The 13,550-nt window shown below is 38.2% G+C and overlaps 1 protein-coding gene and 1 long non-coding RNA gene across 3 annotated transcripts in view; one reads left to right on the top strand and one right to left on the bottom strand.

The window, feature by feature from the left end:
• The window catches only part of NDUFAF2 (NADH:ubiquinone oxidoreductase complex assembly factor 2), a 70,884-nt gene that overhangs the window by 40,224 nt on the left and 17,110 nt on the right, over nucleotides 1-13,550 (top strand). Inside the window, exons 2-3 of one of the 2 annotated variants that reach the window (XM_088152970.1) lie at nucleotides 2,573-2,662; nucleotides 11,810-11,850. In XM_088152970.1, coding sequence (XP_088009096.1) covers nucleotides 2,573-2,662; nucleotides 11,810-11,850 — 131 coding nt within the window. The remainder of the gene's footprint in view (nucleotides 1-2,572; nucleotides 2,663-11,809; nucleotides 11,851-13,550) is intronic. The other variant, XM_088152971.1, reaches the window with a different exon arrangement.
• LOC148214316 (uncharacterized) overlaps nucleotides 2,656-13,550 on the bottom strand; it is a 27,282-nt gene continuing 16,387 nt past the window's right edge. Inside the window, exons 2-3 of the long non-coding RNA XR_015798305.1 lie at nucleotides 3,765-3,944; nucleotides 2,656-3,612 (exon numbers count right to left, since the gene is read on the bottom strand). This is a non-coding gene — a long non-coding RNA (uncharacterized LOC148214316). The remainder of the gene's footprint in view (nucleotides 3,613-3,764; nucleotides 3,945-13,550) is intronic.

Genomic DNA, 13,550 nt, shown 5'->3' with positions numbered 1-13,550 from the left:
GAACATAAGAATCATCTAGTCCAACTCTCTTCAGTGGGCAGATTAAACCAGTTAAGCTGTCCTTGATAGGGGGCTGATCAGTCTCTTCTTAAAAACCTCTGGAGAGGAAGAATCCACAACTCCATAGGTAGTTTGTTCCACTTCTGTACAGATATTATGGTCAGGAAGTTTTTCCTTACACTTGAATGAATCCTTGGTAGCTGCTACTTATACCCATTATTTCTGATCCTACTTTCTGTGGCAGCAGAAAATAGTTTCTGACCATCTTCTTTATGGCACCCTTTTATGTAACTGAGCGTTAATATCACGTCTCTCCTCAGTCTTTTCTCCAGACTGATTATCCCAAGTTCCTTCAGCCTGCCCCATAGGGCATGGTCTTAAGTCTCTCTATCTTTGTCGCCCTCCTCTGAATTTGTTCTAACCTGTTAATATCCTTCTTTAAATATGGTATCCAGAATCACACACAATATTCCAGGTGTGATCTCACCAGTTCAGTGTTAGAGGGGAGCAAAGGCTTTATGTGCCTTTGACACAATGGTGCTTCTGATGCAATCTAGGAATGTGTTAACCCCTTGAAGCAGCTGTCTCCCACTGTTGAACTTGTAGTCATGACCATACTCAGGTTCTCCAATGTAGTGCTTCCAAGCCATGGATCTTTCATCTTTAATGTGTGCCACACATATTTATATTTATATTTATATATGTGGGTGTGTGTGTGTTTATATATTTATATTTATTTTTTTTCTTCCTGAATTTAATACCTTAATTTCTCCCTGTTGAAGGACATCTTGTTCATCTCACCCAGTCTTTCAACCTGTTCATATTAGTTTGCAGTCTTGGTGTTGGCCAGACCTGACAATTCTGTGTCATCCATAATTTGATAGGCAGCCCATCAGTCCTGTTATCCAGGTCATTAATAAAAACATTGGGTAATACTCACCTCAGTACAGATACCTATGGAGCCCCACTGGTTAGTGCTGTCCAATTCATTAATGCTGACTTTAACCAGCCGGTTATGTACCTACCTTACTGTACTACCCTCTAAACCAAACTTTAACAGCTTGTCAAGAAGAATATTGTGGAGTCTAGTCAGAAGTTTTGCTGAAATTGAGGTGGATTATATCCATAACATTCCCATTGTCTACTAAAGTAGTTACTGTATCAAAGAAGACAAGATCTGCCTCACTTGGCCTATTTTTGATAAAGCCATGCTAACTCTTAGCAATGACAACATTGTTTTCAAGATGCTTACAAATAGCCTGCTGCATTATCTGCTAGGTACTGATGTTCAATACCTCTTTTTAAAAATTTCTTAAGACAAGGGAACCACATTTGCTTTTCTCCATTTCTCTGCCACCTCTTCAGTTCTTCAGAAATCCTCAAAGATAAATGACAGAGCTCCCAACAGCTCTTTTACCAGTCCTTTTAGTATTCCAGGATGTACTTCATCAAGGTCTGGGGATTTGAAGGAATTCAGATTAGCTGGAAGGCATTCAAATTAGCTACCACATTCTTATCTGTGCCCTCCCCTGTTGCGTTTCTTCCCAGTCTGTGCTGCTCCAGTTGCTATAACCTTTGGATTTACAGAGAGAGACAAAATAGGAGTTGAGTTCCTTTGCTTTCTGTTGATCATCTGTTAAAATGTCTCCATCTGGAATAAGCAGTGAAACCTCCTTTGTCTTATTCTTGCTGTTGACATTTTTTAAGAAACCCTTCTTCCTGGGTTGTGTCTCTTGCTGGCCTTAACTCATTTTCTATCTTTGCCTTCTGACTTCATCCCTACATTTCTCAGCAACTACTTTGTAGATTTCCTTGGTTGTTAGCCCTTCCTTCCATTTCCAATAAGCATCCTTATTTAGTCTCATCTCTGTCATGAGATGCTTGTTCAACTGCGTGGCTTTTTTTATGTGCCTTCTAGTTTTCTTCCTCACTGTATTGTTGAGACTGCCCTATCTTTAATATCCTTTTCAAAAAGTACCAGCTAGCTACAGTGCCTTTGCCTTCAAGGTTTTATTCCCATGTAATCTTCCTTACTATTTCTGTTATCAGCAAAATTGTGATTTTCAGTAATGCATGTTCTGCCTGCCAATCAATCAATAAGCAAATAAGTGTTAGTTTTAAAGAAGTGTGAGCATTATGGAGCCCTCATCTGTAGTACTTTGTAGCAAACTGTTTGCAGCTCCTCATTAGCTCACGTTTATGATGCAAGATAGTTTAATTTGGGCCTGATTTTTTTTCCAAATTAAGGATAGGAGAATTTGTACTTTGCACTCGCAGAGGCGGTTTTACAGACACTTTCACTCCCACCCATAACTCCCCATTATCAAAATCACTTGTTTTATACTGATCTGGAGGGAAAATAGATTGCATACCCCACAAAGGAGGAAGAGAGTCAAGCGACCACCCTCGCTTTATTTGTCATAGAGGCAGATCCACATTTTACAAGATGTAGTATGATTCTCGGTTATTCGGAAAAATACAATGCAGCTGTTTCTTTGTATATCAATTGTAACACTGAAGAAAATGTATGGGATCGTTCTTAATAATCCACTGTTTCTCCCCCTTGAAACAGGTCAGAACATTAAAGAGAGAAGATTTGTGGAAGCTGTCAATGTAAAAGAATACCAGTATGAATCTGGAGCCATTCCAACAGAGTGGGAAGGTAATACCTTATTGGGACTGCTGGATAAAAGCATGACCTACTGGCTTCCGCCTCTCCCAGGTTGCATTGAAAAGACTCAAGAGAACCCTTACTTTAAGAATTCTTAAGAGGGCATGACTTCGTCTCCCTTGACATTCATCTCTCCAGTTTGCCCAGACATTATTTTCTCTTTTACAGTGCTGTTCCATTTTAATAGACAGAAAAAAACAGAAAAATGGAACTTGCAGATTGGCATGGACTTGATCTGCAGTCTCAGATCTATCAGTCTAGATTCAAAACTCAGTTCTAAAAGTATTGACTTTAAGGATGCTTTAAAACAAACTGGGCAAATTAATGCAATGTCTGAAAGCTGGATAGAAAAATGCAAGACTCAGCTCTGAATGCATTTTGAAGTAAGAAAAACAGGTTTGATCGAATGAGCCTTGACAAGAATGGATATGAGGTAAACATCTTTTTGGATCGTTTCCCAAAGAATAGGATACGTTTGCAAATCTAGGAAATTTATTATTTCGGAAATAAACCATGTGTGGCAAGATATACTTTTAGTTGTATTTGCATTTTTAACACAACACTTAATCATCCTTATAATTACTATAATGTTTTCTCCCCTTTGTGATTATTGTGGCACTGAATTGGAAGGATTTGTGAAGACCATAGAAATAAAAAGTGTTATGAATAAGCTGTAGTTTCTTTTTTTCTTTAAGCACAGCGCCTTTCAGGGAATCCAAAGAAAATGTTCAGAGTGCTTTGTTTTCTCATCCATTATTTAGGCAAAGGAGGTGTGTAATGTATTTTTGTTTGTGACAAAAAGAACAGATAAGAACCCAGGTGCTTAAATAGGAAGAGCAACATTAACTGCATTAACTGGATTTTTTAGTTAACATTTTAACTGCTGAAAGTTTCAGTTTGGAGGCTGTGATGGAAAAAGTGAAGGCCACATTCTGCTTTTTCTGTAAGAGAAGAAAGAGTTGGGTTTTAATAGCAGCATTTATGTAATTTTATATTCAAAACATCATTTCAGTACATGTATCAGTCCCAATTAATGAAGATAGTTGTCCCACTTTTAAAAAAGGCTTCTCTATATGAAGCTCTGGGAATTTACCTTTTCCTGTTTTTGCTAATGTGGGGTGTCCTTTGTTAACAGTTTATACATATCACAGAGATTCATCTTTTTGCATTTCAGGAACATGTGGTTGCACATATTTGTGGTTGAAGTTCCTTGTTAATTTTTGTGCATTTAGTGCTGTAAGTATCTTGAGAATTAAATGAACAGAAAAGCAGGCTGTAAATGGAAGAAATAATTTTATATAGGGGTAGGCATATTTCATACCTAGTGCAGACACATGTGGGCACAAGCAAAAATTTTTGCAAGCATCCCCTTCAAGTGATTACTTTAGAAGACTTTTCCCAAACTTAATTACTGTAGGAGAAAGAAGGGAGACCTTTTAAGCAGCATTTAATTCATGGGCCAGAGGATTCCCATTAATAAGTAAGTAAGTAAGTTTATTGCTGTAGCCACAAGTCATAACATATAACATACCATAAAATACAATAAAATAACAGTAGAATAGTAAGATTCTCATTAGTAGTTCACAGATTAGACCTGATACAGAAAGCATGGGCTTCTGTGTTTATCAGAATGGAGTAACACTTACAACCTCTTTTACAGATTTCTTCATGCTCATTTTTCCTAATGAAGCTTGTAATAGAATACTATTAAAAACTGTTTTCCCTCCCTTTGTTCATATTCTGTTAATATGAACAAAAAATACATTTAAACAGTAAGATTACATTGCTGCTCATACATAGCAAGACATTCTTGATAAATAATTGTCAAATACGGTACTGAATTCTTCAAAGACTGTGGGTTTTTTTTTCATTAGGGGTATTAGATAAAATCTTTCTGCTTGGGGGAAACAGAAATTAATATAGTAGGATGTTTACTTCAATTGATTTTTTAAAAATTTCCTTTGCCTATGAGTTTAAACATCTTTGTGCTATAAAACGTGGGTATATTTTACTTACTTGTTTTTTCCCTCCATGGCTTAATAGTTCATGACTTCAGTAGCAGCAGATCTTTTGCTCTGTCATCAGACCTTTCAAGAGTAAGCTGATGATTTTTGCCCAACTCCCACAAAGGGAACTTCATGCAAATCAGAAGTTTGAACATGAGTGCTCCTTGTTCAGATCAGGAACATAACAACAGAGGATTAAAGAATGCTTTTATTTACTTGGCCTAGGTTTGTTTTTAAGAAAGGAAACAATGTCCTTTGGCAAGGCAGTATATTTTTGGTAGAGCGAATGGTCATAACCTTTACAGTTTTTGATTCTCAGTGGGCACTGATTATATCTGAAGGCAGAAGGTGCTATTTCCATTTTCCATATCATTAGTCTTCATGCAAAATACAGTCATTTTCAGTGCCTTTGGAGATGTAAGCGTTTGTGCTTCTCATGCTGCATTTTACAGCCTGTGTGTTCAAGTTGGTCTTTCTTTGTTTAATGGGTAACATTTAGTGATTAATGGGAGTTTTAATTTGCATGCCCACTTTTACGCTTATTACAATGCGTTATATGCCACTAAGAGTCTTAAAGTTCAGTGAAAATCTCATGCATACTAATGAGAATGGAGATGAGCACTGAAATGAAAGAATGTCAAGGTCTCAAGATATGAAATGTCCAGTTTATCTTGCTACATTCTACTCAGACAATTGTAGCATTATCACGAACACAGCCTGCAGATAGTGCTGTACCGTATTTATAATTAATGACAACTGTTTAATTAGATGATTTGAATTGCAGTGGATTTACAAAATCTTGGAAGGGAACATTGCAAAATTGGACTCTGTCCATATGTTTCTACACTTTCTTTGTCCATTTTTGGGGGGGGGATGCTGTTCTATGCGGTCCTGTTCCACATAGAAATGGTTTTGGCTGAGGTTCCATGAAAGTGCTTTGTTTTGTTAGGATAGAACTTAAAAAGTTTTTTTCTAAAAACAGATGACACATTGGCTATTTTTTAAAATTTGAAGAACAAGAAACACTTCTACTAACAATTGGGTCTGCTTTCTTTTCATCATTCTGAGATTTCTTGTACTATTCACATTACAGTAGCAAAGATTATTTGAGAATTACTAACTCCCAGTAAAATCATTGGTTTTATTCATGGTGGGGTGGGGAATTTATTATTTTAGTGAGTTGTATAGAATGGTGATGAGTGCACCGTTAGAAGACCCAAAAGAACAGGTTAGGGATAGTTCATGGAGAAAATCTATCTGTGTGGTTGCTAGAAGTCAAAAATGACTTGATGGACATAAACAATCAATAGTAGCAATGTTTGAGTATATTGAGCTTATATATATATATAGAGAGAGAGAGAGAGAGAGAGAAATATTATGTTTTTGAAGAATAAGGAAGCAAAGAAATCTGTGAGGTTGCTTCTTCTTGTAATGAAATTGCATTATTACTCATTTTTAGGATCACTCACAGCTGAGTGTGAAAGACATGTGAATATGAATATCAGAGGCATCAAGAGTAAAAATAATAATCTGTATTGCTCTGGTATTGTGTCTAGTATGAAAAACGTTTATGTATGGCCACTTCATTTCATTGTCTTCTTTTATGGTGATAATCTTCAGTCTTACTGTCTCTTTGTCAGCAGAAATACAGTTTGTGGGGACAAGAAAGAAGATGGTGATACGGTGTCTAAACCATAGAATATTCTATTGGAGGGGTTTATTGCGAATTGTTTGCTTTCTTTTAAATAAGCTTCAAAGTCCATTTTATTCAGATTGGCATTTTTAGTTGGAATAAATTAAAATAATCAACTTGGATTAATAAACTACAGTTTAATAATTTTTAAAAATGGAAGAGGATTATGCATATTAATTTGTCTTACATAGGTCTACTTCAATACTTCAATCCTTAAGCAACTTAAGAAAACATAGCTTCTTGGTGTATTTAGAATTGGATATTGTGGTTTAAAAAGGCTGGGTTAGAAACAAACTAATGCATATTTATTAATTCAATTTATATTCAGCCTTTCAATTAAAGCAGCTTGAGCTTTAAAGCAAAAGAAAGAAAGAAAGAAAGAAAGAAAGAAAGAAAGAAAGAAAGAAAGAAAGAAAGAAAGAAAGAAAGAAATGAAAATATGCACGCCTACAAAGATGTGCAGTGTTCAATTTCAGAGTGGGCACAGATGCTTTGAATCTGGCATGGGCACTTCACTGTACCTGTCAACAATTGCTTGAGTTACATAAACTTTTAAAAAACTAAAACAGATGTTTTCCTAAGCCTATATAGCTACTATGTGATCCTAGGAATAGGCACAACTTCTTTAAAAAGCTGCTGACAGGTGTCATGAAGGTCCCAGTGCCTGAGCCTGTTTGAATCCAGATACTGTATGCATTACAGGAAGGAAATAAGGAAAAAGAAAAGAAGTACAACTCAGTGTGACTTACTCCAATACTATTCACTATATTTCTCTATACCTTTCTGTCCTTACAAACTATCCTTGTTTCCACTAAGTCCATACATCACTTCAGACATTGCTTTCTCACCACTTTTTCAGGAGTCATCCAGCCACAGTGTTTCCTGTCTTCCCCTTCCTCTTGACTCATTCACATTTCTTTCCTGTGTTTCTTTTTTGAATCAGTTCTCATTCATTCTGTCTGTATGACCAAACCACCTCAGTGTACTACGTTCATAGTGGTCACTCACTTTTCTGTCCAACTCATCCCTATTCATTCTTGACCCTATTTCTTCTTGTTTTATCACACATGCTTCTTAAGAAATCCGTTCCCACAGCATTCATCTTTAATGTTTATTCTGACAATGCCCAGTTCTCATTTCCCTACGTCAAAGTGGACAGAAATGCATTCTTGTACACAACCATTTTCACTTCTATTGACCAAGATTCATTCCTTGCAACAGACTACATTTTCCCATCTACCTTTGTTGGAAATTACATCTTCTCTTTGTACCAATGAGCCTTTTTTCCCACTAGATGAGAGACAAATGAGGGAAAGAATTTTGCCTTTTTGCCCAAATGATGAGAGACAAGTGAGGGAAAGAATTTTCACACATTGTCTCTGGCCCTATTGTTAGTTAAATTCACTCTCTCACTTCCTCAATCACAGTTTCCTTCTGTGCTTTCACTTTTGGGCTCATTTCTGGGAGGAGGGAAAAATAACTCTTAGGGGGCTTCTTGGATTCCAGCACCTTCTCCAGCTGTCCTTGTTGACATCTCGCCTGTTCTCAAAAAAACTGCCGTTTTTTCCACCAGCCTGCTTCCATTCTATTTGGTCTCCAGTTGCAGGTTCCTCTTCTTTGATACACACAATATCATCAGCCCATCCCATACAAAAACAACTCCAGGAGTGTTCAGCAATCTCATCCTCCATAACTTCATGCTAATGTACTTTTATACATTTACAGCTAGAAGGCAGGTGTTTTAATTATGCCTGAAGCTTCTTGGGGTCTTTGTGACACTTATCCTAATTATGGTCCACAGGAAAAAGCCTTTAACCTTGAGATCATTGTATTACCCCAAGTCCATCAGTCTACACTGGTCTAAGCCCATACTTTGCATCCAAGACAGCTATATTGTAGACATTAGTTTTCTCAGCAGCTTAATTACTCTGCATTCTTTCAGTATTCAGCTTATGTTCAGGAGCAAATCCTGTAACATGAACTTCTGCTGAATTCAGATTCCCAATAATATTCCCAGCAGAATGTATATATCTTAAAATTTCCCATCCGTTTATACATATTTAGTACATATTCTACCAAGGTACACAAATTTATCTACTTGCCCTAATTTTCCATCATTATGCAGGTATTTATTCTATTTTCCCTGTCAAACATAAGCACTTTGATCTTTGATATATTAATTTTCAGATCCATACGCCTCAGTGTATTCACTACAGATCATTCAGGTTCAAACAGTATGCCATCATCTGCATACAAAAGTATACACACATTCATATACCCAACCAACATACCCCAAAAGTCACCACTAATATTTATTTATATACAGATATATTAAACAGATATCATACATCCTTGTTTTATTCCTTGCTGAGTGTTGAACTATTTGCTATGCATTCCATTTATTCTCTTGCATATCTTCTGCCAGATACAGCATATTGCATTTAGCAAATTTCAACTTCTTATTCACACAGAATGTTCCATAATTCAAACCTGTTTAACTTAACATATGTTTTATCTAAATCAATAAACATACAATAAACTTCCTCATGTTCATAGATTTGTCACTGACTGACCTGCAGAAAAACAAAAATCTGGTCTGTACATCCCCTGCCCAGCAAAAAGATATTCCACAGATAATTGTTTTATAATATTGTGGTTATTTAAAAGTTAGGATTATCTTTTAATATAGAGATGTTTTACTCTATAAGAAGGATATTTCAGAGAAAGACAGGATACAGATGTTGAACTAAAATTATATATGGGATAAACACAATTATTTTGGAATGAGTGGCCATGCAGGTGGCCTTCAACTTATGGCCATTCGTTTAATGACCGTTCAAAGTTATGACAGCACTAAAATGACTTATGACCGTTCCTCACACTTACAACCATCACAGTGTCCTCACAGTCATGTGATCAAAATTTGGGAGCTTGGCAACCAGCATGTATTTATGACGGTTGCAGTAACCCGGGGTCACATGATCTCCATTTGCAACCTTCCCGGGGACTTCCAATAAGCAAAGTCAGTGGTGAAACTGGATTCACTTAATGACTACATGAATCACTTAACAACCATGGTGATTCACTTAACAAGCACTGCCAAAAAGGTCACAAAATCAGGCATGACTCCCTTGACGACCGCATCGCTTAACAACAGAGGTTCCAGTCCCAATTGTGGTCATAAGTTGAGGACTACCTATAATAAATCTAATAGATGATGATGATGTTATATTTTCGTCAATATATCTTTAAGACTGTAAAAAAGCAAGGAGGAGTCAAGAGGTGGGGACAGGAATAGTTAAATGTTTGGAAAGTATGATTAAAAAAAAGAAGTAGTCAACACTGTCTAAAAGTCTATTAATAGTTTTGCTGTAACCTCAGTTATACCTATGATCTGTTAAGCAAATTCATGTACATCAGTCTTAATCTTAGGAAAGCAAAAAACATCTGTTTGCTGTTTAACTGAAGGTTGAGGCGTACTTTCCAGAATAATCCTGAAATGAAAAGATAGAGTTAATCCCTTCCATTAGAGCCCAGTTCTATTGTCTTGAGTAGAAGAGGCAGGCTCAGTTTAGCAATCTGTTCATCACCAAGGCATGTGTAAACAGATTCATGTTGTGTGCCAGTTGCACCCGTTCCTAGATCAGAGGGACCTACTCACAGTCACTCATGCCCTAGTCACCTCCCGTTTGGATTTCTGTAATGCACTCCACATGGGGCTACCCTGAAGAGTATCCGGAAGCTTCAGCTAGTGCAAAATGCAGCGGGGCAGGCAGTTATGTGTGCCCCAGGGCGGTACATGTTACACCTCTGCTCCATGAGCTCCATTGGTTGCCAGTTTGCTTCCGGGTCCAATTCAAGGTGCTGGTTTTGACCTTTAAAGCCCTTCATGGAATGGGACCGGGTTATCTGAGGGACCGCCTCTCCCTGATTACATCTGCCTGTCCCATCAGGTCTGGCAGAGAAGATGTGCTGCAGGTCCCGTCTGCCAGAGAATTACATTTGGCAGGTCCCAGGAGGCAGGCCTTCTCTGCTGTGGCACCCCCTTGTGGAATTTTCTCCCCCCGGAAGTAAGATTAGCTCCACCCCTTTCAATATTCCACAAGTCCCTCAAGACCTGGCTATGTGATCAGGCCTGGGGTTCCCAGGGGACCAGGGAGATTTTGTGATGACTCCCTTATTAATATTATCCCCTCCTGTTTTGTGTGCTTTTATAGTTATTTTTACTTGTAATTGTTTTTATGTATTTATTGTTTTTAATTGTTGTACACCGCCCAGAGCCACTTTGTGTGAGATGGGAAGCTATATAAATACGATCGATCGATCGATCGATAGATAGATAGATAGATAGATAGATAGATAGATAGATAGATAGATATCTAGCCTAACCCCATAAAGTTATAGAACAGGCCCGTAGATTTTTTTTCTCTGCTCATCATTTTACTGTTATTAGTACTCCATTACATACTTGACTGCTTTTTACAGCTTTTACATACGATGTGTGGTAATATCCTTCGTTATCTCATGTCAGGATGCCTTAGCTTTCTAATGAGATAGCTTCTCTAGGAAGTTTATCTGGTTAGTCTTAAAAAGAACAGTGGCCTTTCGCCCCAGGGGTTCAAAAAATAGGATTTAGATTGCTCCAGATTTAAAGACAGATATTGCTGCAAGGTGTGGAGAAATTGAATGGTGTTAACGGGAGACTCTATTTTAACTTTCTGTTAGAAAGACCAATGGAGAACCTGAAACAAACTCAAGATCCTTTGTTGTCCTAGATCCAAAAAAAAGGTATTATATGGAATAGTAGTTCATGTTGAGTGCTGCTCATCACCAACCCTATAGTAAGATTGGTCAAAGAATTGAGTTTTAAGTTTTGTTAATGAAAAATGTTAAGTTAAAGCAGAAATAAGCATGCTTCTTGCAGCTTTGTCTGTACATTTTTTTAATTAAAAAATACCCTTGGTCATTTTTCTATACAGTAGGTTGGATGGTAGACAATACTCAACAAGGACTACTACCGCATATATTTTTGAGATCCTAAGGCAAAAAGTGAGCAAGCAAGGGCTTGTTTCAAACTCTCATTGGTCCATCTAGGGGGAAAGTCCAAACATTTTGAGTATAGGGTTAGGGTTAGAACATTTGGAATATTCTGATGGAATATTTCTAATAGGGCTGATTTATTCTGGGTTAAAAAAATTGTTCTGGTTTTATTATTTAGAATTTTATAATGTTGCTTCTGTGGCTGTTTTAAAATTAGTGCTAAATTTACTGACAACATTGAAATGATGTTATCGTTTGTTGATGTTTGTTTTCATATTTTTGTATATCACCTTAAACAAATATGGAAAGGCAGCTTATAAATTCACAAAATATTGTTGATATGGTTATAAAAAAAGAACTGGAGATACTTGACCATTTTTTTGTTTTTAATTTTCTTAGCATGGATGAAAAAAAGAAGAAGTGATCCACCTACAGTTGAGGTAAGATATGTTATTACATACTCTCTGTAGATTGTTTCAATTGTACAGTGGAACCTCGAGTTACGAATTTAATCCGTTCTGTGACTCTGGTTGCAACTCAAATTGGTCACAACACGAGGCAAATTTTCCCATAAGGTTCAATGTAATTACCGTTAATCCGTTCCGGCGTCCGCGGACCACGCGCCAGGGGCAGAAAAATGGCCACGGACCACGCGGCAGGGCGGAAAAATGGCTGCGGACCATGTGGAACGAGCGGAAAAATGGCCACGGACCACGTGTCAGGGGCGGAAAATGGCCACGGACCATGCGGAACAGGCGGAAAAATGGTCGCGGACCACGTGGAACAGGCGGAGAAATGGCCACGGACCACGTGGAACGGGCGTAAAATGGCCACGGACCACGCGGCACAGGCGGAAAAATGGCCGCGGACCACGTGGGACGGGCGGAAAATGGCCGTGGACCACGTGGAACGGGTGGAAAATGGCCGCGGACCACGTGGAACAGGCAGAAAATGGCCGCGGACCACGTGGAACGGGTGGAAAATGGCCGTGGAGCACATGGAACGGGCGGAAAATGGCCGCGGACCACGTGGAACAGGCAGAAAATGGCCGCGGACCACGTGGAACGGGTGGGAAAGTGGCCGTGGACCATGTGGAATGGGCAGAAAATGGCCACGGATCCAGTGCGTAAGTTGAGGTGAGTTCGCAAGTCGAGGTAAATTTTTGGGGCCGGAGCTGGTCGTATCTCGAAAAATTCGTAAGGAGGGGCGTTCGTAACTAGAGGTACCATTGTACTTCTATTAGTCTGCCTACAATACACCATTTAAAGGGATAACATGAGGTTGAAATCCTGTCTTACCTGAAGTCATTGGAAGAAGTGTCCCAGGCTGAACTCCAGCCTTATCCATTCAGCCTTGTATCCACTATTGTCATCCCAGTATGGTTGTTGTTTTTGAAATGGAACAATAAAGATCATTCCATGGCTTCTATATCTATCTCTGGCCCTCGAGGGCCCCCAAAAGATTCTATAGTACTTATAATTCTGGGGAGATTTTTTTGTGGAGTCTCCCAGTTTTCTCTTCTGGTCCCCTAAAGCTAGAAGTATCTGGAATAGTTAAATGGCATTCTTTCCAGCTTACAGCTAATGGCAACATTGCTCCTTCTTTGCCAGATACATCTGTCCTAAAAGAGTTGGAGAAAAGTGGTGCTGGAATATATACGAAGTGTGTGTGTGTGTGTGTGTGTGTGTGTATGTGTGTGTATTACTGTTGTTGAACTTAAAGCATAAGTGATCTTAATATCTGAAAGGCAAACCTAGTCCAAAGAAATTACCTATTCCTTTTCCTGCCCCCTTCTCTAAGGCATGTGTAAATCTGTGTGGCAGGTCATTTGTATCTTGATATTATTATTAAGACATCTTATTTTTTTCTAAAATGGCTGCCAGATAGATTGATTTGGTTTCTGTATTAGACAGCCTCTGACAACACTGCTGATACAGTAAATGCTCTTTGACAGCTATTGAAGAGGGGGTGCTTTTGACCATATTTCTTGTTGAAGTCGTTCTATAGCAAATCTCCCTGCCCACATCTTTCACTGAGGCAAGTGACAAATTATCCTCCCCCACTTCCTACTTTTTGGGAGTTGAGGAAAGGATTTGAAATGTCAATTATTATATTTTGTTGAGCCTTTGTTTTATTGTCT

The sequence above is a fragment of the Python bivittatus genome, unplaced genomic scaffold (assembly GCF_059951505.1).
Source record: "Python bivittatus isolate LINGU-HERP-01145 unplaced genomic scaffold, Pbiv_v1 ctg000570_np1212, whole genome shotgun sequence".
Lineage (NCBI taxonomy): Eukaryota > Metazoa > Chordata > Lepidosauria > Squamata > Pythonidae > Python > Python bivittatus.
Note: the sequence above shows the minus strand (reverse complement) of the source record. Positions and strands in the feature narration are given on the sequence as shown.